Source organism: Balaenoptera borealis (genome assembly GCF_965194805.1).
Source record: "Balaenoptera borealis genome assembly, chromosome: 8".
Taxonomy (NCBI): Eukaryota; Metazoa; Chordata; class Mammalia; order Artiodactyla; family Balaenopteridae; genus Balaenoptera; species Balaenoptera borealis.
The window spans coordinates 39,606,747-39,632,181 of record NC_138865.1 but is presented as its reverse complement, the minus strand read 5'-3'; the positions used below and the strand labels follow the sequence as shown (position 1 = coordinate 39,632,181).

The 25,435-nt window shown below is 39.5% G+C and overlaps 1 protein-coding gene across 11 annotated transcripts in view; it reads left to right on the top strand.

The window, feature by feature from the left end:
* NTRK2 (neurotrophic receptor tyrosine kinase 2) overlaps window positions 1-25,435 on the top strand; it is a 409,783-nt gene that overhangs the window by 51,516 nt on the left and 332,832 nt on the right. For all 11 annotated transcript variants that reach the window (XM_082401158.1, XM_082401155.1, XM_082401159.1 and 8 more), the window contains 5 exons: window positions 5,511-5,647; window positions 6,166-6,298; window positions 8,745-9,050; window positions 21,750-21,785; window positions 24,496-24,596. In XM_082401158.1, coding sequence (XP_082257284.1) covers window positions 5,511-5,647; window positions 6,166-6,298; window positions 8,745-9,050; window positions 21,750-21,785; window positions 24,496-24,596 — 713 coding nt within the window. The remainder of the gene's footprint in view (window positions 1-5,510; window positions 5,648-6,165; window positions 6,299-8,744; window positions 9,051-21,749; window positions 21,786-24,495; window positions 24,597-25,435) is intronic.

Genomic DNA, 25,435 nt, shown 5'->3' with positions numbered 1-25,435 from the left:
TTACTCCACTCTTAAAGATGAAAGAACAGGGACTTCCCTGGTGGTGGAGTGGTTAACACTCTGCACTCCCAATGCAGGGAGCCTGGGTTCGATCCCTGGTCAGGGAACTAGATCCCACAGGCATGCCGCAACTAAGAGTTCACATGCCACAACTAAGGAGCCAGCGACCCCCAACTAAGGAGCCCCCCTGCTGCAACTAAGACCCAGCGCAACCACATAAATAAATAAATAAAATAAAATCTACATTAAAAAAAAAAAGATTAAAGAACAGCAAAGGATCACCAACTGTTTGAGAAAAGCTTATAATATGAAAGACAAACACAAAACAGAGAGAAAGAAAAAAAATTGCAGAAACAAAGTTGATATAGACAGAAGAAAAATTCACAAGAAATTATAATTAATATTTCATAGATATTAGACATCAGCAGAGATATTGCATCTATGAAACAAACACATGGTGTTAAAAAAATAGAAGACCATTCAGGAACAACAACAAAAAGCCTTGGAAAGACTAAAAGTATGACAGAAATAGAGCAAATAGACAAAAAGATGGAAAATAGGAGAGAAAAGATTGAAAACGATAGGCCACCCAGAAGGTCCAGCCTCCAAATAATAGGAGAGCTAAGTGGTGAGAGAAAGCATCACATCATAGTTGAATTGGCATCATTTTTTTTCCCTTTCGTAGTGGTACATATTATAGTGTTGTGTCCTATAATTAAAGCTGTCTTAAATTTGATAAAATATGATAACTATTACGCACAATGGTTCAGCTGTCTGTAGAGTTTATGTATTTATAGTAAACTTTATTGTACATTTAGACAACAAAACTTCATAGCAGATGGTAAGATATGAAGACAGTATAGTGTGAGTGTGGTATGGGCATGTGGGGAGAGCTGGCTTTCTGTGTGAACATGAGCCTAGTTCTCACCTTCCAGGGTGAGAGGTCAGTAGATAATGTTAAAACAGAAAAAACAAGAAGTAGCAATATAAGCATGATATTTAGTGATATAGAGATCAATACCCAAAGAAGTTAAAAGAGGTGAAATGAGTGCTTCTGGGAATAGGAAATAGTGCCACATGGGTACTATTTTTCACATAGTAGTTTGAATATTTTTCTTTCTTTTTTTTCCCTGGGTTTGTAGTTGTTTTTATATTTTCTCAGTTTTATTGATATATAACTGACATACAGTACTGTATAAGTTTAAGGTGTATAGCATAATGATTTGACTTACATACGTCATGAAATTATCACAATAGGTTTAGTGAATATCCATCATCTCATATCGATACAAAATTAAAGAAATGGAAAAAAGTTTTCCCTGTGTTGTACATTATATCTCTAATATTTACTTATAAATGGAAGTCTGAACCTTTTGACTACCTTCATCTAACTTCCTCTCCTTCCACCCCCCCCCAACCTCTGGTAGCAACAAATCTGATCTCTTTTTCTATGAGTTTGCTTGTTTGTTTGTTTGTTTTTGAAATATAACTGACCTACAACACTCAGTTTCAGGTACACAACATAGTGATTCAGTATTCTGTACATTTCAAAATGATCACCATGCTAAGCCTAGTTATGATATGTCATCATACAAAGATATTACATAGTTATTGACTATATTCCCCACTGTACATTTAATACCTGTGTGTATTTTGCAACTGGAAGTTTGTATCTCTTAATCTCCCTCACTCATTTCTTTCCTCCCCCACCCCTCTCCCCTCTGGTAACTACCTGATTGATCTCTGTACCTGTAACTCTCTTTCTGTTTTGTTATGTTTGTTAATTTGTTTTGATTTTTAGATTCCACCTATAAGTGAAATTATATGGTATTTGTCTTTCTCTGTCTGCTTATTTCATTTAGCATAATACTCTCTAGGTCCATCCATGTTGTTTCAAATGGCAAGATTTCATTCTTTTTTATGGCTAATATTCCACTGAATATATACACCACATCTTCTTTATCCATTCATCCACTGATGGGAACTTAGGTTGCTTCCATATCTTGGCTATTTTAAATAAGGCTGAAATGAACATGGGAGTGCAGGTATTTTTTCTGATTGGTGTTTTTGTTTTCTTTGGATACATACCCAGGAGTGGAGTTGCTGGATCATATGTAGTTCTATTTTTAATTTTTTGAGGAATCTCCATACTGTTTTCCATAATGACTGCACCAATTTACATTCCCACCACCAGTGCATGAGGGTTCCCTTTTCTCCACATCCTTGCCAACACTTGTCATTTGTTGTCTTTTTGATAATAACCATTTTGAAAGGTGTGAGGTGATATCTCAGGGTGTTTTGGTTTGCACCCTGATGATTAGTGATGTTGAGCCACTTTTCATGTGCCTGCTGGCTATCTGTATGTCTTCTTTGGAAAAATGTTTATTTAGATCCTCTGCCCATTTTTTAATTGATTCTTTTTTTTTTTTAATGTGGAGTTGAATGAGTTCTTTGTATATTTTGCATATTAACTCCTTATCAGATATATAGTTTGCAAATATTTATCCCGATCAGTAGGCAGCCTTTTCATTTTGTTGATAGTTTCCTTCACTGTGCAAAAGTTTTTTAAGTTGGTTGGAGTTACATTTGTTTATTTTTGCTTTTCCCCCACTTTTCTGAGGAGACATATCCAAAAAACCATTACTAAGACCAATGTCAAAGAATATACTGCCTATGCTTCCTCCTGGAAGTTTTATGGTTTCAGGTCCTACATTTAAGTATTTAATCCATTTTGAACTTATTTTTGTTCATGGTATGAGAAAGTAGTCCAGCTTTGATTCTTTTGCATGTAGCTGTCCAGTTCTCTGAATACCATTTTTTGAAGTGGCTGTCTTTACTGCATTATATATTCTTGCCTCCTTTGTAGTAGATTAACTGCTCATATAAGTGTGGATTCATTCCTGGGCTCTCTATTCAGTTCCATTGATCTAAGTGTCTGTTTTGGTGCCAGTACCATACTCTTTTGATTACTGTAACTTTGTAATATAGTTTGAAATCAGGGGGCATGGTACCAACAGCTTTGTTCTTCTTTCTCAAGACTGTTTTGGCTATTTGGGGTCCTTTGTATTTCCATACAGATTTTAGAATTATATGTTCTAGTTCTGTGAAAAAACCATTTGTATTTTGATAGGGATTGCACTGAATCTGTAGATTACCTTGGGTAGTATGGTCATTTTAGCAATATTAATTCTTCAAATTCATGAGCACCATATATCTTTCCATCTGTTGGTGGTGTCTTCAATTTCTTTCACCAGTGTCTTATGGTTTTCCAAGTACAGGTTTTTTACCTCCTTAGTTAGATTTATTTTTAGGTATTTTATTATTTTGATGCAATTGTAAATGGAATTTTTTCTTAATTTCTTTTTCTGATAGTTCATTGCTAATGTATAGAAGTGCAACAGATTTCTGTATATTAATTTTGTATCCTGCAACTTTATCAGATTCATTGATGAGCTCTAGTAGTTTTTTGATGGTATCTTTAGGATTTTCTACATATAGTATCATGCATCTTGAAACAGTGACAGTTCTACTTCTTCTTTTTCAATTTAGATATATTTTATTTATTTTCCTTGTCTGATTGCTGTGGCTAGGACTTCCAATACTATGTTGAATAAAAGTGGTGAGAGTGTGCATCATTCTCTTGTTTCTGATCTTAGAGGTAGTTTGAGTGTTTTATATAACAAGTTTTGTAGAATTATAGACTTTTTAAACTATGTGACTATGTATTTTGATTTAAAAAATGCATATTTTGAAAAAGTCACCTAGATCATACCACTGGCTTCAAGGAGATTTTTAAAAAAATAAGTTTATTTCTTATATCTTGCCATGGCATGCTTCTTACATTGGGAAGCTTAATTGTTATGGAAGTTGTCATCAGATATTAGAGTTAGAAAATTTTAGAGCTAGATCTTCTAATTGAACAGTGTAATTTTACAGAGAAGAAAACACATTGAGAGAGGAGAAATGACTCACCCAAGGTCACACAGTACGTGCCAGATTTAGGGTCTAGGGTTCCTGACTCCTGACCCAGTGTTCATTCCGGTTAACTGCACTGCCTCTTGATCATTTGTATACACTTCATTGCCCTGTCTAACTCAGAGTATTAGGGGGCTGTTTGAAACCCCGTGAAATATATAACATTGCTCTCTATTGGATGCTGGCAGGAAGGAAGGGTTCTGAAGAAGTCACACCAGCCACTGAAAGCCAGATCTTGTTGGGAAGTCCTCTATCAATGGTGGGAATACCATGAGACATATACTGTATAAGTCTTGCTATAGTGTAGTTTCAGTAATAAATAATAATGGCTTTGTCAGTAAGGACTGCATTGTAAGAGAAGGATTTATGCATAGTATGGTGAAGATGACGGGTCAGATACCACTAGGTGGGCAGATTAATTGCAGTTTAATGGCCGTTGAAAATGAATTGCCTTTTCTGACCTCTGGGTTCCTCCTGAGGGTCATAGTTCCATGGAACACAGCTGTTGGGGTGAATATAGTCCTAAGCAGAGTCTCTGATACCAAGGGAGGGGCTTGCTTGACTGGCAGGACATGATGCATTCTGAGACCCACCTTCATGTTAAAAATACTATGGTTAAAAGCAGTATAAACCTCCAAATGGTGTAATAGTTTAATGAAGTGATAGCATTAATAAAGAGGAGCTGGCTTTTGAAATATCAAAGTATAAAAATGATGCTGTCCTGAAATATTAAGAAATGTTTATAAGCATCAGAATTTCATCTGATAACAAATACTTTCTCAGGGTTTTTCCAAAAAAGAACTTTTCATTGGAATAATGATCCATATAACTTTTTTCATCATATCATATAGGGTGACCAATTTTACCTATAATATTTAACTATGATTTATATAGCTTTGAAACATTCTAATGCTGTTATGGTTCAAGCTTCATGTCTTTGAAAAATGCTTTGAAACCGACTTCCATAGTTGGACTCTTTGAAAATGTAGGTCTGATTTTTAAACCTATATTTCAAAATCATAGTTTGTCTCTTTCAAAATCTAGTTCTGGTAGTGAGTTAGATTTATGAGTTATTTAATGCAAAAAATGGATTTATGCAAAATTTGTAGATGCCTCCCACCCTTTTGTCCTTGACTATAAAAAATGGAAGAGAGGAAACCAGGAAAAGTAAGATGATCTACAGATAAAATGACTATTTATGTGCAAACAACTGGATTGATAACTGTAAAACAGAACAAGAGCTAGAAGACATAGCTCTATAAACTAGTGGGGTTTTTAAAAATAAAAGGTTACTCTGCAATGATATTTTTAAGAAATGTGCAAGATTTATTTTCAGATCTCATCACATATCTTTTAGTTCACATCAAATCTGTAAAGCTCATCAATCTGGCACTTTTTCAGATCAACATAAATCAGTCTCAGAAAGTAAATAATTATTGAGTTTGAAGCAGAAAGAGTTTTCAACTTGTTGCTGTTATTTTGATAATGCATCTAACTATCTGTATATGTCTTCCTTTACTTTCCTTGCTGCACAGGTTTGCCATCAGCAAATTTGGCTGCACCTAACCTCACTGTGGAGGAGGGAAAGTCTATCACATTAACTTGTAGTGTTGCAGGCGATCCAGTTCCGAATTTATACTGGGATGTTGGTAATCTGGTTTCCAAGCACATGGTAAGGCTTGTGTTTGACTGTGCGTTCATAGAGATGAAAGTGTCTCAGAACTTGAGATTGTATTAACCTAGTGAAAATCATTTAATATTTGATAGGGCCACATAGAGAGATTTACAATGAGTTTTTGCTGTGCATTTACTTTCTAACTATTCTTACTTAACAAAGGCTAATGCAGGTTGCATTTTAGTTATTTATACCCCATAGATTGGAAAGTCTGTAGGTCTCTAGTAAGCTTTTTATGTCACTGTGAGCAAGGTGAGTGACTCTCCTTGTGGTCTTTTCCCTCGGAGGAAAGTAGGTAGGAATTCAAGGATTAAATCAACTTCACACATTAAATAATTGAAATCTAGAGAAATAGAATAGCTTCTGATTTACTCCTTTGCCTAAGCCCGATTAAGCTAGAAACTTTTTTCTAATGTTATAGATGATTTTCTGCAGTTAGGGGAAGAAACCCCAAATCTTGTTACTTTGGGTTCATTCCTAATCAAGATTATTTTTGTCTGTTAATTCATTTGTAGAATGAAACAAGCCACACACAGGGCTCCTTAAGGATAACTAACATTTCATCTGATGACAGTGGAAAGCAAATCTCTTGTGTGGCAGAAAATCTTGTAGGAGAAGATCAAGATTCTGTCAACCTCACTGTACATTGTACGTAATCAGATCAGCATGTGTTTTTAATAGCAGATGATTGTGGATACACCTACATTTGTGGTTGGGGCACTCTGGGTGCTGCTTTAGTGCATTAAAAAAGTATATGCAGTGTTTTGTGTATCCTTAATTAAGAAATATTATCAGCCCCTTTCACTTGTCCTATTTCTTCTAATCTCTCTTGTTCATACGTTATCTTTAAGCTTCTTTTTTGATTTTAAGCGTGTCCTCTTGTGCCTTCCCCTGTCTTGCCTTGATAAAACATATTTTGAGCTGGTTATCCTCTTTTTGTTAATAAGTTGTAGTTTAAATTCTGATAAACCAGTTTCTAAATTTTTTTTCTCTGTAAAAACAATATGAACCTTTCAAGTTGTGATACCTAAAGTACTGAGCTGGCTGTTCACAAACACCTAATTATACTGTTGATACAAAAAAAAATACCCCATTTGTTTGACATCAAGCTTCTGTGGGGAATTGGAGGAGTCCTACTTAAATGAATGAAAATTATTATCACCTGCAAAAAAACTTTTATAACTGTTTTAAATTTCTCTCTACTGAAGACATACGATATTAATGTTTCTTAAGCATATGTGCATTATTTTCCAGTATTATAAGCAATACAACGTATAACTTAACATTCCAGATTGTTGCATTCAGTGTGAACGGTGTACGTATTCAGTAAAAAATACATAATCTTCACGAGTGGAAATTCTGAGCTGCCATGGTATAAAGTAACAAGGTTTTACTCTGTTTGGATTAGGATTTGGATGAGAAAAACACGAGTGTGCATGTGTGTAAGTATGAATATGCATTACACACATGTAGGCACAAGGTTTGATACACTGGTTAACATTCACTTATAACACACATTCCGTATGTGATTGTTGGAGTGAATGATTGAAATCACCAACCTTTTGTCACTGTCAATACTACCCCGATGCCCAGAAGGTCCTGGACTCATAATTTCTCATCATTTTGACCCACATGGAAGCTTGAAGTCAATGTCATCCCCAAACACATGCAACCAGTTTCCAACTTTATGTCCTTAAGTCAACACCTCACATAAAGCTCATTTGAGTGTGGTGACAGGAAAAAGTGAGGCCTAGGCATGGGCACCTGGGCTGGTAGGAGGAAGGTAAGTATTGTCCCTGCCCCATCGTGGTCCTTGTGTTTGTAACACAGACCTATAAGTAAGGGCACTCCCATTCAAATTTTTCTCAGTTTAGGTTAATATCTATGTAGTCTCCATGGTCTGGAGAATTGGCCTTGTCTATCAAAGTTTAGATAACAAGTAGAAGGAATAAGTGATTAAGAATATTAGCAACTGAGACATCCTTTGCAGTGATCCCACTCAGAGTGTATTTGTTAGCAGGCTATGATTTCCCCTACTTTGTGGGATGAACGTATACAACCAGGAAGCAGTGCAGGAGGGGAAGGGCTACTGGATTAGGTATTAGGAGATCTGGATTCCTGTTCCAGATTTTCCTCACTCAGTAACCTTGACCAAGTCACTTAACCTTATTGCCCTTGGGTTTCTTCATCTGAAAAATGATGCTATTAGGTCTCAAAGGTCTTTTCCAGTCCTTGATTTTATAATTATCAAAGTCAGACCACATAAAAATAAACAATTATGAGGGATTTTAAATACCTTCACTCAGGATAAGTACTCTGTTTAAAGATGCTACTTGATAATGTTTGTTTCCCCTAAGAATAACGTGCTTTATACTTCAGGTTAAAATAATCTCTAGTTTGTTTGTTCAGGTTTAGATAGGACCTCAGACATTTAAAGGATCAAAGCTTTGATATCTCCAATTCCAGCAAAAATGGGCTGTAATGTAATGAAAAGTAGTGCTTTTAAAAAGAGTTTCCTATTGACCATCGGCAAAAAATATCAATTAATCAGACTTTATAATAGTCAATCAACATCGGTAGCAACATTCATTGCATTGACCAGTTTTATTTGTTTTAGAAAAGTTATGCAAGATCAGGGCTTCAGGCAAGATTTCCAAAGTCATTTTTGTCGTTATTTGTATTATTTAGTGAAGTCCTGTAAAAAAAGTGTTCCTCAATGTTTTGGTGATTAATCTCCATAGTATCAAAGGCATATATATTAGAAACCAAAGCCAACTTCAAATGAATGCTTTCCACTGTCAGAAATCTCAGGGATCTGTTTGGAGTTGGTTCTCCCACTGAATAGATGTGAAAATGACTACAATGCATGGGCTTTAAGCAGAGCAGGGAAAGGAGTCTCTCTGAAGCTCTCTGTAGAAGTTAAATCAACCTTGATGATGATACAAAATATTGATGGATTCCAGAGTTGTGGGTCATGTGTTTTCTTAAACCAAACAATGGTTGAATAAAAATCCCCTATTGATGACACAGAGATCTGGAGATGGGGAGAATTCTGAGCTTTCTGATGCTATTAACTCTCTCTTTTTCAATTTAGTTGCTCCAACTATCACATTTCTCGAATCTCCAACCTCAGACCACCACTGGTGCATTCCATTCACTGTGAAAGGCAACCCCAAACCAGCGCTTCAGTGGTTCTATAATGGGGCAATTTTGAATGAATCCAAATACATCTGTACTAAAATCCATGTTACCAATCACACGGAGTACCACGGCTGCCTCCAGCTGGATAATCCCACTCACATGAACAATGGGGACTACAAGTTAGTAGCCAAGAATGAGTATGGGAAGGATGAGAAACAGATTTCTGCACACTTCATGGGCTGGCCTGGAATCGATGACGGTGAGTACCTGATGATTTTGCATCTGGGGGGAAGATAGGGTGTATCACTCAATTACTGACAACCTCATGCCAAAGCCAAGTCCAGGGGCAGGGATTCATACTCTTGCCATGGAGGTGATGGGGATGAATAACTTTGAACAATACTCTGATAAACACACATTATTTTTCTCTCGAGTGTTACATGAGATTGTGTACCCACAATGGCAAAACCCAAACAAATCTGTGAGTGGGCGAACTGTATTTGGTTGGCTCATGAACTAGTTAAGATATATTTTCTAGTCCCTTATCCATTTGGGACTCAGAATCCTGCTCTCTCATCCATGGATGAGAAACTAGTGTCGTGGAATGTTTTGCTTACCTGGGCTGACTGAGTTGTGGCATCCTTTGATGGGATCCTGAATTGTTTTTCTAGGAGTGGTAAAAGTTCCAATCTGACCAATGGTTTGGGTTGGGAAAAGGATGGCTGACATCAGGAGTCCGGTACATGGTCAGCAGAAGAATTTCAGTGGGGGGGAATTACCTCCTCCAGATACTCTTGCTCAGTGAAGTATTCTTACTTGCTTGATTGTGTTGCCCAAATACCTGCTACTATTGTAGAGACTGAGCCCTGTGTTTGGATACTGGGACCTGTACATGATTAGAATTCCTCACCGTAACAGCCCCGAGTTAATCAAAGCCACACAAAAAGAGCCTTGCAGAGGGGAAGGGAAAATAGAAACTTGGAGGCCCATGGGGTCGGGGCTGCTTGGGCAGCATGTACTAGTGTGGCTCGCAGGGCAGCCACATGGACAAAGGCGATGGCTGCAAGCCACCTTCACCAAACGAGAATGCAATAATTCTCATTACACAATACATCTTCATGTTATCCTGGTATTTATTCAACAGCTTTTTAAATGCACAGGCTTCCTCAGTGTGCTCAAAATGTGATTTGAATTATATAAGTTTGATTTACAAACAGCTTTTCAGGAGCACATAGAACAAGCTATGTTTGGATGACTTACCCAGACACCCTGGCAGTTGTTGTCTGTTTCATTAAATCTTCTTCTTAATTGAGAGTTCAGTTGCTTGGCTACATTTGCTGTAGTAAATCGCTAGATTGCTATGTTCCTTTTCCTGCATGTTTGGAGGGATAACAGCTTTATAGTTAAATCCAGAGACTCTGCTTTTGGGACAAGTGTTTTTTGTCTGTTTTTAAATAAACTTTTGATTTGTGAATAATTTTAAATATACAGAAAAGTTGCAAAGATGGTATCCAGAGTTCCCAGATACGCCTCACCTTGTTTCCCTGATGCTAACATCTTGCATTACTTACATTTGTCAAAACTAAGAAACTGACATTGGTACCTTACTCTTAACTAAACTTCAGACTTTATGTGAATTTCACCAACAACTGACTTTTGAAACAGCTGGAGGTGAACTTGATTCCAGGGTGAAGGTCTGGTGTTGAAAAGTTTTAGAAGTGGTCTGTGTGCTTTGATATGAGCACTGTTCTGTCAGTGTAAAGCCAGTAGCTTCTATTTTAGATAGGATTTTGATGTATTTTCTTTTGAACATTTCTGTATGGTACCAATATTTGGTAGAGCTTAACTCCTCTTATCTCTGTGGCCTCATTTTTATCGATCACTTTTGTTAGTTTTAACTTAGCTAGTGATGGGAAAGAATGGTTTTCTGGCATAAGAATATCTTGGAGTCTCTCAAATATTCCCTTAAAAGGAAATATTTATTTATCTAAAACAAAAATTAAGCCACATTTTATAAAGATGTTCTCTTCTCTCCTTTTTTTATTTTCCATTTTCTTGTTCATTTATTCCTTTTTATCAGATCTTCAATGTAAATACGGCTTTTAGAAAAGTCTGATTTTTTTTTCTTTTTAAGTATTTACTCAAGGACCAGCTATCAAAGAGTAATAAATGAAAGTGGAAATGAAAGAGACTTGGCCCTGGGTGATAGTGGATATAAATGGCCCGTATGGGCCATAAACCAGTTTGGCCAATTAGAGTGTGACCTTACTTGGCTTTGTGTGATAGAATCTTTGTGGGCATTTATGAGATTTGTAGCTGTAACCCACAGATAATGGCTTTTCTTAGAATTGATTTCTTTCCCTCTTAACCCTCTTTAAAACTAAAGAAAAATAGACAAATAGCATATATATATATGTAATTTCCCTGCTGGTCTAAATGTACATTCCAAGTTAAGGACATCAGGTCACATTTGGATTTATAGCCCTTCAATATTTCTGCTGTCATCTTATAGTAATTGCTCAAGAAGTTTAGCTCCCACAAATCTTTATGATAAGAAGTTTCAGCTACTTTTTTTTCCTAGTTGTTTTGATGAGATCCCCTTTTTTCACACTGGGAATTTCTGGACTTCCCAGGAAGCAGGCAGCCTGGGATCCCTGTGAAGCTGGTCGCATCACCGTATGAAGCCAGAAGAATTAAAATGGCTGCTCTTTCGTCCTTGGGCGTGTGTGTTCCTCATTCAGCTCAGAACTGAGATTTCTGTGAAATGGTCACTTTGCTTAGGAATTCACTGGCTATTTGGAGATAGAGAATGAAGCGTGTTGAAAGAAATTAAAACAGAAATAAAAACAAATAAACAAAAAGTCCCTGATAAAAGAAATGCTGGGTGAGCATGGAAGAGGATGGCTGACTGAACCTAGTGACAGTTCCGATTGCCTCTCGCACAGCACGGTGTGGAAACGCAGGATATGGTGGCAGACACTCTGCTTTCCACTTGGAGCAAGGATGGGGCAGAGAGACCCCGAGCCAGCATCAGCCGGGCCAAGAGGGTGCCATCGATCACGTGTGAGGTTGGGAGGAAGGCAGTAAAGATCCCCATATAACGTCTCTCCAGGGTGCTGGGACCTTGCAGAGTCTGACACCAGACACCAGCCCCAGCCAGGGTGCCGTGAGGAGGGACAGGTGTTATGAGGTCTTCGGATGTCAGCAGGACCCGGGTACCAGGCCAGTGCTTTTTCTATCTGATCATCACTGGCAGCCTGGGTAGCAACTGAGAAAGGGAGGAAAGCCTTTCCCAAACTTCAAACACTAGATCGATTGTTTCGGATCCCATGCTTAGAACTGAACTCTGCTCTGGTCAGTTTCGAGTTGTGTCTAAAGCACGACGTGCAGTGCAATCTAGAGAACGGTGGTGTTTATCTTTCTAACACGTGGAAGAGCACAACTGGTGACAGTCAAATTAATTTCATTTTGTTTTGGTTTTCCATCGGCCCTTTGCAATTTAGTCAGTAAGAGTAACCTTCTTGGGTTCCTAGAGCAGGAGCTTCGCACTCTATATTGCACGTTAGAATCAACCGGCGAGTTTTAATTGTTGTTTTATCTTATTTCATTTTTTAAGACACATTCCTGGGGCCCACCTCTGGCAATTCTGATTCAGTGGCTCCGGCTTTGGCATTTTTCATCTTTGAGATTCCCAGTGACTCCAATGTACAACCAAGTGTGAGAGTCACTGGTCTGGATGGGAGCTCTGACCCAAGTAAGATTTTTTGGCTCATTGTTGAGTAACAGACAATCCTTTGGTCACTTGAGGTTGCAGACAAAATCTCAACTGAGAAACAGGATGTCTCTTCTGAGTTAGAAACCAACTCTGGACTTGCTTTGAGGGTCAGTCTCCTCTCCCCTCCCTGTTCGGGCTGGCAGCATGGGGGCGGGGGCTGGAGCTCGCTAATGAGGTGGAGGGGTTGGGCTAGGGGGACAGAGGGCGGGGAAAGTGTGCTGGCTGGCGGCTCTGTGCTCTTGGGACCTGGCGGTGTTCAATGCCGATTCACCGATCTTGTTTCCTGGAGACCTTTGTGGAGATTCCTCTCTCTGCAGCCCCCTCTCCTGCAGTTCCCACGACATAAATGCATTTCGGTTCTGGCTGCTGGAAGCACCTCCTTCCTCAGCACCCAGGAATGCAGCTTTGTGCTTTTGGGGTCCCTCTGGCCCTCTGGACTCCCCGTGCAGACTTCCTACTGGGCTGCCTCCATCTGGTCCACAGGGAACCCTAGTGATCCCTTGTCCTGACATTTCTGGGTGTACAGGTGGAACCCAAACGTACCACACAGGTGGCCTGAGCCTTCTCTGGCAGAGCCAGACGCTTGTCCTCTGAGCCTTTCGCCTACAGAGAACACAGGACACGTCCTCAAGCACAGCCAGTGGAAGCCCCATGCTGGGGTGCTGACGATGGCAACACTTCTCCCCAAAGAAACTTCTTTATAAGTCCTTCCTTTTTCTCTCCTCTCTGGGACCTTTTGAAGTCTCAGCGTGAATCAGATGTTTCAAAGGACAATGGATTCAGTTCTCAGCCATTTCCTTTGTGAATTCAGCCTGTGAGTGTCTCATGTTCACTTTGGTGTCGGTTACTAAGGCAGGAGAGTCTTGCTTAACATCCTGTTGTACTAGAATCCTAGGATTTTGAACAATTTGTCAGATCTCTCTGGAGGTTTAACAAACAGAGGGCGCTGCGCTACCCACCAACAGGCAATGAAACAAAGCCCTTTCTCCCAATAATAGAAAACACTGCAACCACCCATAAAATGATAAAAGATGAAGAAACACTTGGGCTTTCATTTCTGTCCCCTGCTTCTGTTGGTGGTGGTCTTCATCCTGGCTTCTAATTCCCAGGGATGTCCCTGTCCCGCTATTGGGCAGGATCTACTCATGAAAGGCAGGAAGGAAAGCTATTCAGCTGAAGGTGTGCAGAAATTGTAGGCAATAAAGAATTAAGCACCCCTTCGAATGTTCTCTTTCTGTGGAAGCCGTTGAACAGAAAAACTAAGTGGAATAGGTAGAACCTCAAAAATTTTACTTTTAATGAGATAACTCCTGTCTCTTGCTGTTGATCCAAATGACTCATTCATATCTGGTGTCTGAGCTTGGAATTTAGGCATAGTTTTCCCCCTCTCCTCATTATTCCAAAGGAAGCTTGGCACAGGGGGAAGGGGCTGGGTTTGGAACTCAGATCTGATTCACAGAAGAGTTCTGTCTTTCACGACCTGTGTGGCTTTGAGTGATTTTCTTACCACCTCTGAACCTAGCGTTGCTTCTCTGTAAAATGTAGGGTTCTAGCACCTCCTTAGAAGGTGGTTGTGAAGATGCGCATGTCTGGGAGTGCCCTCAGGCTACCTGACCCAGCACAGGGAGGAGCTCGGTGTGGTACTCTCCTGAGGGACGTGTGAGGGCATAATGACAAGGTACCCATCCTCGCATCCCTTTGTGCTTATGCTCTGTAGCCTTTAGGAAGAAACTTGCTGACCAGAACCGCTTTTCTCTCAGAAAAGAGAGATGTCCTCCCTCATCTAGAGGCTTGGGCTTGCCCAGAGAAGAGGACCTCCAGACTCTGCCCCCTGACTACATGAGCTTTCTAGACTTGGCCCTTTCAGGAGAAGACTAAGTCAGCGTCGGGCTCCTAGAGAGGGTGGGTGAATGTGAGCTCTCTCAGGTGTCTAAGCTCTCTCCTCCCTCTCCCCATTTGGAGTGGGGTCCAGACATGTGCCACTGGGGACAAAACACACCTCTTGCCCTTACCCCTAATATTTTCTGCAGTCGCTGCCCTCGCCCCTCAATATTTAGGTTTGCTCTATGCTTCACTGAAAAAATTACTATCATTTATGTCCACTGGGGCCTTTTGACTTTGGTCAAACTTGCCACGGAGTTGTAAACCAGGGTTTCTCAAGCTTTGATGAGCAATTAGATCTCCTGGGGGTCCTGTTAAATGCAGATTCTGATGCCATGAGTCTGGAGAAGGGCTTAGAGTCTGCATTTCTAACAAGCTCCCAGATGGTGCTCAAAATCCATGGATCACACTTTGAGTAGTAAGGGTAGTTTGCTTCTGCTCTGCAGAACCTAGCCAGGGTCAGTGGTGGTGGTGGGGGGTGTGTGAGCCCTGGAAGAACTGGTCAGGCATCCATCGAGGTTACCTCACTGACTCTCCAAGGGTATTAACCAGCAATAATGATAAAAATATGGAATAGTTGGTGCACAGAGATGCACTCTAATTGGGCTTGGCAAAAGGTAGGATGGCTTAAGGAGGCTTGGGAGAGTGAATAAGTAGAGACAGCAGTGCAGGCACACACATAGAAAGCATGGGGTTATCTGAGGATTCTCTGAAGATTCTGCTGTATCCTATTTAGCTTACCGGTCAAAAATAAGACTTGTCTAAGATGAAATTGATCCATTATGTGGATGTCACTGGAATTCAATCCCACCTATAGAGAAGTCCCTTCATGAACACGAATGTGTGAGTGGAGACTGAGTGGAGACTAGGAGTGGTGAGGGTACATTTTAAGCACAATTCTAAGCAGAAATTCATGGCAGAGAGATTGCTTGTGAGTGCCATGAGGAAGAAACCTGGAGCCTTTGCTAGCATCTTCTGATTAGATAGCACAAGTTCTAAGAATTTTCAAGGTCAGATATTACTGTAAACGTGAACACGTTGATTGCTTAAGAGTAGATTCTCTTGTTGAAATCATTACTCAAATGATTAATACTTTAGGCTTGGAACAAGCCTAGCCAGAGCACTAGATGATAAAACACCCGGGTTTTAAAGCTTTCCACTCTTTAGGCTGTACATAAAGAGTGCCTTTAAGGCCCACTCATTCAGGAAGAATGTCACAGCTCAAGAATGCTCATTCACACAAGCAGTGGGAGTCAATGACTTATGCTGCCTAATTCGGGAGCAGTTGCCTCCTATGCAAAATGCACGTCAGGAGCAAACTATAAATATTGGAAGAATTTTCCCCACAGCTTTTCATTTGTGCCGTTTTATCCAAAGATTCATGACGTCTGGATGAACTAGAGCTCTCTACAGCACTTAGAATTGCCCTCGAACTGGCCGGTTTAGATTTGGTGTACTTAAGCCAAAGAATGTGCGGTGGGGAAATTTCTCCAAATGTTACACATTAAGAAAATATAAAGCGCCCCACTACTTGTTCTTAAGGCCATTTGTCAGGACCCATGTCTTGTCCTGGGAGTGAAAGGACAGAAAGTTTTACCTGCTTTTCTGCCTTAAAAACGGAGAAGGGTATGGTTCAGCTATAGACTCATAATAATCATGATAATTAAGATTTATACTTAAATAGCTCTTTTTGTCTCAAGAGTACTAATGGTAATTAATTATGCCTCCTGAAGCTCCTGAGGAGTTGCCAAGCCAATGCCATTATCCTCTTCTGTCGGATGAAGACTCCTTTGTTACAGAAAAATGAGAAGAGGCTCCCAGTGCTTCATGGCACAGTAGTGGTTCAGCCAGAAAGAAAACCCAGACGTCCGAACCCCCGACGTTTTCAGGCCCCGAGTTCAGCCTGCCATTTAGACAGGGAAGAGGAGAAGGATCTGGAAATCAAAAGGCAGACTGCCTTGAGTTAGGAAACACTGTTGACAAAGCAAGGGCAGTTTATTTGAAAAGAACAAATCTTTTGCTATGCCTTTATCATATGGAATTCTTTGAAATATTTTTTAAGATCACACTAAAAAGAGTCTGCAAAAAGAATTGCAAGAAAAGTCTTTAAAAATTTTTTTTTTTTTAGAGCATTAGAGAGAGACGAAAAGCTTAAAGGAAAGAAACAGATGTGTCTCCTGGCCTCCACTATTATTTTTATCTTTAGAGCAGAATGGAAAGTGAACCCTCTGGTCAAGCTACCTATCTTCCCACAATTTTTTTTTAATCCTACAAATGTGTTTTTCCTTTTACTGTAGAGTTTTACAGTTAAAAAGTCATAAAGATTTTCTCATGAAGATTTATATAAAGTCATAAGATTTACTCACCAGCTATAAATGAGATTAGAAAATGGAAGTAAACAGGTCCTGGTGTTAAGTCATTTAGCATGGAATTAAGAGGATGGCGGAGTGCTTTGGTTTGATATTGTTGAGGGGAGCAAAATGATTTTATCATCCATGTTTAGAAGCCTAAATGCCCAAAGGGTCTGTCTCTTGCAGGTGCAGACATGGCATGTTGAATACGAAGCTTTGTCAGGAGTGTGTGTGTGGTTGTAATACAGTTTCCATTGTTCTTTTCACTTGGGGCATTTCAGATTTCAGGCTGTGCTCTGGACCTTAGTCCTCTTCCCATAATTCCTGACCACATGCCTTGGGTCAAGAACGAGGTACTGACAGAAATAGAAGAATTTGTTGCACCCATCTTCTCAGACCATAAAGAGAAGCAGTCCTTTTTCCCTCCGCTTGAGTTTTGGTTGACCTTTTGACTTTTTTTGGCCAATAGCAAATGGCAGAAATAACACTGTGCCAGTTCTGAGTCTAGACTTTAGGTTGGCTGGAGATAAGCACCAACCTTGGGAAAGAGGTCGTGGAGGATTACGAAGATACGGAGAGAAGCCCAGCCAGCCCCCAGCTGTCCCAGTCATACCAGCCGAGGGGCATGGAGGGAAGGGAAGCCAATTTGGATCTTGCAGTCCCAGCTGGACTGCCCCAGTCAACATCACGTGGAGCCCACTAAGTGCTGCCCAAATTGAAGAAGTAGGACAAATAAATGGTTGCTATTCTTATTGTTTTAATTTAAAAAAAAGAGAACGAGATACTAGTGAGTGTAGTACCTGGAGATGCTCAGCAGACTCTTGGGGAAGATAGTGCTTGAACATCAGACAAGCAGACATTGACACTCGTCTGGTTTTGGTTGGTGTAGCTTCTGCTCTTGAGTGAGCAGAGGTAGAGACGGAGATAGAGATGGCCTGCTGCTTGTTCAGAATGTCAGTGGGTTAAGGGAGTTCCAGGAAGTCCATATTTTATTCTGGAGATTCCCAACATGAAGCATTAGGTCTTGAGGCCACCTCTGCTACCTCTGTCTGAGATTTCTTACTTAAACAGAGCTACTCGGATAGTCTTTAAGGAAACATAACCCTTCTCAAATCTCCACGACAAGTGCATTACTCAAGTGCATTTATCTTTCATTCATTCTCTTTTCACTGGCTTTTTCCCTCCTAGCTCGTGTTTGTCTTTTCTCACTCACCTTTTTTTTTTTTTTTTTAATTTATTTATTTATGGCCGTGTCGGGTCTTCGTTTCTGTGCGAGGGCTTTCTCTAGTTGTGGCAAGCGGGGGCCACTCTTCATCGTGGTGCGCGGGCCTCTCACTATCACGGCCTCTCTTGTTGCGGAGCACGGGTTTCAGACACGCAGGCTCAGTCATTGTGGCTCACGGGCCCAGCTGCTCCGTGGCACGTGGGATCTTCCCAGACCAGGGTTCAAACCTGTGTCCCCTGCATTGGCAGGCAGATTCTCAACCACTGCGCCACCAGGGAAGCCCTCTCACTCACCTTTTAATCCTGATTATCTCCAACAGCGGTTCCTACCTTTAGCATATAATGGTACATAATGAATGAATTTAAACTAAGTAAATTAGACTTTAAAATGACAGGGTATCTTCAAAATCTGACCATTGCCAAAAGTCCGAAAAGGAAATGGTGATTTTTTTTTCCTGTGTCTGCATTTAAAATGATGTTAATAACTACTGTGCTATTGACGTGTAAACCTCAGTGGAGGTTAGCTTGACTGAGAAGTTGCTAGAAGCAAAATAATCTGCTTGATAAGCTGGGGTCAGCTGGAGTAATGTGACCCTGGCTTTTCATAAAGTCCAGGTCTGTGCATCCGTCCACATGGCAGGCCTCCTAAACCTTCGTACAGAAAGAGGCATTTCTTTCTTTTGATGAGTAGGTCCTCATCAGACATAGTACAGTATGGTAGGGAAGAAAAAAAAAAAACCATTATTGTTCCTCCTACATTGTCTTTCTGTGAGTTTCATAATCTTGCACTAAATTTGGCTGATCCTGACAATGAAAGTGAAATGACAATACTTCTCATGCATCTGGGACAATGAAACTAGGAAAATATAGTGCTTTTCAGAAAGTGTAGACATGACCTAATGGTTTTGATGGTGAATTTGGTAGAAAAGGCATGCACTGATATGAATCGGAAGTCTGGAAAAGGACCTGTTTTCCAGATTCTGAGCTAACCGATTTCCTTTTGATCCCACCCCAAATCCCAGTTTTCTGTACCTGACATTTGCTAAATTGAATTGATTCGACATTTTCGATCTTCCTGGGGCTTTGTGTGAGTAATGTGTTTGGGTGTTCCCTTTCTGCGATGAGTCTGAATACACCTGTATGTCAGTCATATTCACTGAAGCCCTTTCACGTGTGTGGTTTAGATACATCTGGCTCTGAATCCTCTGAGTCTTTTTACTTTCTTATGGAATCAGGTGGTGACTACATGTGGGGTTGCTGAGAGCATGAAAATAAATCAGGGTGACTGACTGGTCCCAATTTTAGCACTACAAGTCCTATGTCCAGGGAAAGCCCTCATCCTGGACAAATTGAAAGGATTTGTTTGGAACTATTCCAGTTTTAAAACTTAAACTCCTTGGCCTCAGGCAATCTTGGTTGGTTGGTTGGTTAATCTAGTACAAATGAGGGTCCACATACTTATATCCAAATACTTAAAAAACATAAATCCAGTTAAGGAATTGTTAAATAGGTTCTATCCTCCTACCTTGGCAAATGTATGTTTATAATGACCTGGAAGCCTGGGTTTGAAGATCAAATTCTCAGACTCTTGGAGTTCCAAGCCAGAACATAGTGGTTTTGGTAGAGCTGGTCCCGGCCATGGCCCCTGTCCTGTACCTCTGGCTACATGGTGAGAGGTATAATGAGAAGGGGTGGGTATGCGTGTGGACACCTCAGCCCACCCGTCCTCGCTCAGTCCTCACCCCACCCTTGGGGTCTTGAGTCAGAGGGAGGGCGCTCACACTCATGGTGAGGCCACCTGGAGTTGACCAAGGTAGGGGAGAGGCTGACTAGTCCCAGCAAGTGTGTGTGGGGCCTGTGTTGAGGGAACTCTGGGTCCCGGGGACCTGGAGTCAGGTCTAGAAGTGAAGAGTAGACTCTATTGGGCGGATGCCTTGCAGATTCAGATGGTAGGTTGAGGGCACAGTGAGAAGGGGATCTGAGTGGGATCTTCTAAAGTAACGGATTACTGAGCAGTTCAAAGAATGACTTGCTCTCTTGGGATTATAGAACCTTTCCTTCAGCAGGGGTGGAAAATCCTCACCTTGAGGGGACACCATTAGGTCCAGGGACTTTGCAAAGAGAAAGGACTTCAGGGGATGAGTGGGTGTCCTGCAAATGATATTCCCAGGGCTGCTACTGGGATATTCTCCTGCTTTATTCACTGAATTACCCCTCAACCTGCAGGGCAGCTTTCAAGATCCTTCTCAGGAATGTCATATCAGGTACAAATAATTCTGACAATGTATATTGGCATTTTGTAACTCAAAGCTACTTTGAAGTGGTGTTTGAGGTTATAAAACTCAAAATACAATTGAAAAATGACTGGAATCGATAACTTAGCATGAATTCATCAGAAGTGGCTGCACAGGTTGTGCACTGCACAATTTCAGATGGTTCCATTAACATAGAATGGTTGATGCCATTAATGGTGCCCCCTAGCGTTGTACAAAGCATGGACTGCGTGGCAGTATGTAGCATCCCTGAATCGAAGTGCCCAACAATCTACTTAATTTTTCCCCTGCGAAAATAGATATTCTTCTAGTTGAACTGTGTTGAAATTCTAATTTAGCATTAGGACTACTTTTATTTGGCTCTTCATTTAGACTAACCTTGATTCTTCACTGGGGAATACATGAACAGAAACTTGGCTCAAGTTTCACTTATTTTAAGTATTTTTCTGCTAAGGGTTCAGAAATGAAATGAGAACCAAGTAAACTTTATGGTTTACAAATTTTACTTTTTCACATGGTAAGGAAAGACTAAAAGCATAGAAAGTGGCTTTGGAAGTTCATTTTGTAATCACTTAAATATTACATCAAAATTTAATTTTAATTGCAAGCAGGCTTTCATATAGACACCCAGTTAGTTCTGAGTGAAGAGTAAGTATCAAATGTTTTTTTGTCACCGGTTCTTTTTGACAGTGATTTTAAAAAGTTAAAAAATTTTTCTTTTTTTGCAAATTCTCTTAGGAATATTTTTAAATGAATATTCTGACCATCTTGGAGACTAAAGACACATCCAAAAAATTTAAATGATATACTCTTGAATTTCTCTGTGATATAACATTTATTTATAATCTCAGTAGAGAAAGTACATTTATTTTTCTATGCTGTATTAGGGTAAAAAAAAAAAAAGGGGGTTTATTCTGTCATGGAAATGTCCCTGAAGACCAAGTGGAGAGCAAAATTGTGCTTTAGGTATTATTATCCAGGCTGGTTAATAACGTGTTTGTGAATACAAATGGATCTGCCAAAACATAGCTTGAAAGTAACCCCCAAACCATCAGAGAATAACAAAAGTGGTATAGAAATGATCTGTTTCTGGAATAAAAATACCAAAATTACAATTAAAATGACCAAGTGTTTAATAGAAACAGTTTTAAAAAAAGGAAATGGTCATAATTCATTGATTGTTGAATATTTTCTTGCTAAAGTGATTTGTAAATTCTGTTTATCCTTCTCTTTCCTTTTTTGGAGGAGGGATGGAGGTTGTGGGCTTGGAGAGAGCAACAAGGTTAACATGAAGCAAACCTAGAATTTCAGATTTTATTCCCCTGTCCTATAAAATAGTCTTCAATTAGAAAACCTTCAATGTATATTTAGCCGATTTTAGTGGGTATAAGTTAGTAATTTTTTAACTTCAAATGCTTACTTAACAAGATATCTTTGTTTTGTTTTCTTTTTAGGTGCAAACCCAAATTATCCTGATGTAATTTATGAAGGTAGCTATCCTGTGGTCTGTATTTTGTATTTTTTTCAAAATGTTTGTCTAAAATGAAATAAAACAATTAAAAGAAGGACTTTAAGCTCAGTTAAATATACACTTCAAGCATGACATAGGCCAAAATAATATTTCAAAAATCATTCAGTATTGATGGCTGTTTTCCCTTGATATTTACAATGCCTGTAAATAACATTTTCTCTCTCCTGCTTGTTCTTGGAAGTAGTAAATCCATTCCGCTGTAACAGACATTTTGTTTCCATAATTGGGAACTAATTACCTGTTTAAAAGCCATGACTACCAAGAAAAGGGAGGTGTATCAGTTTCTGGCTGTGACAGTAAACCCAATTCTAAATTATGTTTCTTACAAATTGAGGAAGGCTGGCTCACACACAGGAGCCTCAGAGGCAGGGCACGTTTTAAGGTTGGTGAAACAAGCAGCTCAACCATGTCATCAGGGATCCAAGTTTTTTTTTATCTCTGCACTCTCCTGCCCATTGTGCTGGCTTCACTGAAGGCTGGTTTCTCTTATGGTTTTAAGATGAGTCATTCACATTGATGAGAGAAAGGGAAGAGCTTTTGAAAGTGTTCCAAAAGAAAGAGAACTTTCCCAGAGACCTCCACCAAGCCCTCCTTGTATCTGATTCAAGACTCAGTTGGGTCATGGTCCATTTTTGCCTCCAATACTGATAAGAGGGCTGGATTACCCTTGACTAACTAGACCCACCCCTGGAGTTTCGATCAGCTTCCCCAGAGGATGTGCTTGATCCCCTTGAATAAAATGGGGTTCTCTCAGGAATGTGGAAAGGGAGAAACCAAAAGATTCACTATATTAGCTTACCAAATATCTTATCTTTACTTTGCTATTTTAATTGAATTCCAGGGATGTTTTACTAGGTATGAAAATCCATCTTTAACAGTTTTCAAACCACCTTCATGACCAGGAGGCTTCCGTTTGGGGAAGTGGCAGGCTAAATTTAAACACTTGGCTTAAAATTTAAGATTGATTAAAACTTACATTGATTAAAAAGATACATTTATATATTTATTCTATAAAATCTATTCTTTAATTTTATATACACACCTTGACAAATGTGTATATTTATATTTTTAATATAAATATAGTTTATAATTTTAATATAAAACAATTCTCTGTATGATTATTATATGTGTGTATATTTAACTTGAGCTAATTTTAACTAGGGAATTACATTGTCTTTACCTGCTTTATGCATGGTAAGCCATCTTTCCTCCAAGCTGTGGTTTGGATAATTTTGTGCATATGATTTGTGTATTTTTATTTTTATTTGTTTTGATATGGCTTAAAGAAAGAGTATGTCAAATTGTGTCACAGAGAAATATGTTTGAATTGTGATTTTCAGTTTTAAAATTATGTTTTGGACTCCTTTCCAATAACTTTTAAGACTCTAAAAATGTCATCTTTCCCATTGGTCCCAGATCACACTTTGGATCTTTGGGCTACAATGTCATGATATTAAACTATAGATACTTTAGTGGTTTAATTTTGCATGAGTAGCTGGATATAATATGAAAAGGGAAAGTAAGCAAATAAATGATATCTCCTACTGTTTGATTGAAATATTAAAAAGTTCTAATATATTCAAAATGAAAATGGTGAGAATGTAGTTTTGCAGTTAAAAATAAAACAGCTACAGATAGAAAATATATGCTTTTTCTGTTAATTTTCATTCACATTCAAAGGAACACTCTGCTAATAAAATTATAATTTAAATTGGTTGTCCTGAGGCCAGCTTGATAATTCTACCAAGGGAAGATTAGCTAGGGCTAACTTAATGAGGTTGTTTGTTCAGGATGGAAATTGAAGGCACCATACCTATTTAGAATAAAAATACAAAAATTTATAAACAACGTGGTCTGCAATAAGTTTACCAAAAACTTTTTATGACTTTTATATGTAATATTGTTAATAAAAACTTTGCCTACAAAAAAATCATTTACTTGTATCCTGATCCCTGTAGACTAAAATTGATTCAGAAGAGCAACTACATTTGAGAACTGAGAACATACCCTCACAATTCTAAATGTTGTATTGGTGAAGTTCCCTATACATTAATTCTGAAACTGATATATTGGCAATTCAGAACTCTTTAAAAAAGTTCAGATGTGGACCGAAGTCCCCTATTGGTGCCGATTCCACATTCTACCTTGAGTGCTTCTGCCTCGGAAATCAGAGCTGCTGATTTCAAGTCTGGTTCACGTCTAAACTCTGTTGCCTTCTTGCCAGTTGACTTTAGACTAGTCATTTAACATCCCTTAGCTCTCATTCTGCAGCTGTAAAACTTGTGGTTAGACTCGATTTCCAAAGACCCTTCCAGGTCTATAAATCTGACTCTTACATGATCGATTCTCTTTTGTATTTTCATTAAATACTTTATCAAAAAAAGGAATATATTATGTGCAAAGAAAAATCCTAGACCTGGCTTGGAAGTTGACCAAACAAAACAATGATGTAAAGATCTGAGTTGAATATAATTTTGGCATCGCACAGTCCTAATGCTGCAATGGATTTAACCCAACGGCGGGTCACGCTTCTCCCCAGCCACACTGTCAGTGGTTTGGAATCTTGTAATTTGTCTTGCTTCATTCTGGGTTGTACTGTGGCCTCATGTTTGTTGGCAGCCTAATGACAACTTCATGCTTCCTTCTTTTTCCTCTTTCTCCAATTTAAGATTATGGGACTGCGGCAAATGACATTGGGGACACCACGAACAGAAGTAATGAAATCCCTTCCACAGATGTTGCTGACAAAACCGGTCGGGAACATCTCTCGGTGAGTGGGATACTTAGGTGTTTCGTAGAATGGTTCTGAGCATTTTGGATGCTTGAATGCTGGAGGAATGGAGCTGCTTCAGTGCGAGTCTTTCAACAAAACATTTTTATTGTTCAGATATAAATAGAGTGTTGAAGTGTGGAGGAACAAATGGAAAGGTTTAAGAGAGTGATACATGTACCATAGAGTTTCTGACCTACTGCTGGTGATTCCTGTTTTAAATATCTGTCCTTTAAAAGATTATTACTAGAAGAGCAAGAAACCAGCTTTCTCATTCAGGGACATGTAGAGTTCTTCCTGTCTCCACACCTGTCTCCGTAAATATTTTAATAAAAATTTCAGTGACCACCAAACATAAGGAATCCAGTAGGTTCTGGAAGGGACTGGCCGTGGGGGGATATAAACATACGAATGAAACACATATCTGTCCCTTTGGAGCTTACACTTAAGTCAGAGGCCTGAGATGTGAATATTAGTACCTAAATTACAAACAGAGGCTGAGCAAGGCAATGCGAGAGAGCGAAGGAGAGGGGCAGGCGCCCTTTTCCTTCCTGCTGGGAGAGCCAGAGGAGTCTTTGTGGGACAGGTGGCATTTTCCATGGCCTGTGCGGAAATGCCTGGGATTTGGACATAGCGGAAACGAAGGGCAGGGCATTTTGGGTGTGTGAGCCTGAGCCTGCAGTCTGGAAGCATTCTTGCTTGGAAGGTAAGGCGTATGAGGGAGGGTGGTCCGATGCAGGGCCATGAGGTCTTGAACCACAGTGCCAGGTGGTTAGCTTTATGGCGCAGGGAGGAGCATTGAAGGGGGCGTGAGTGAGCAGCAGAGCTGCATCTCCCCA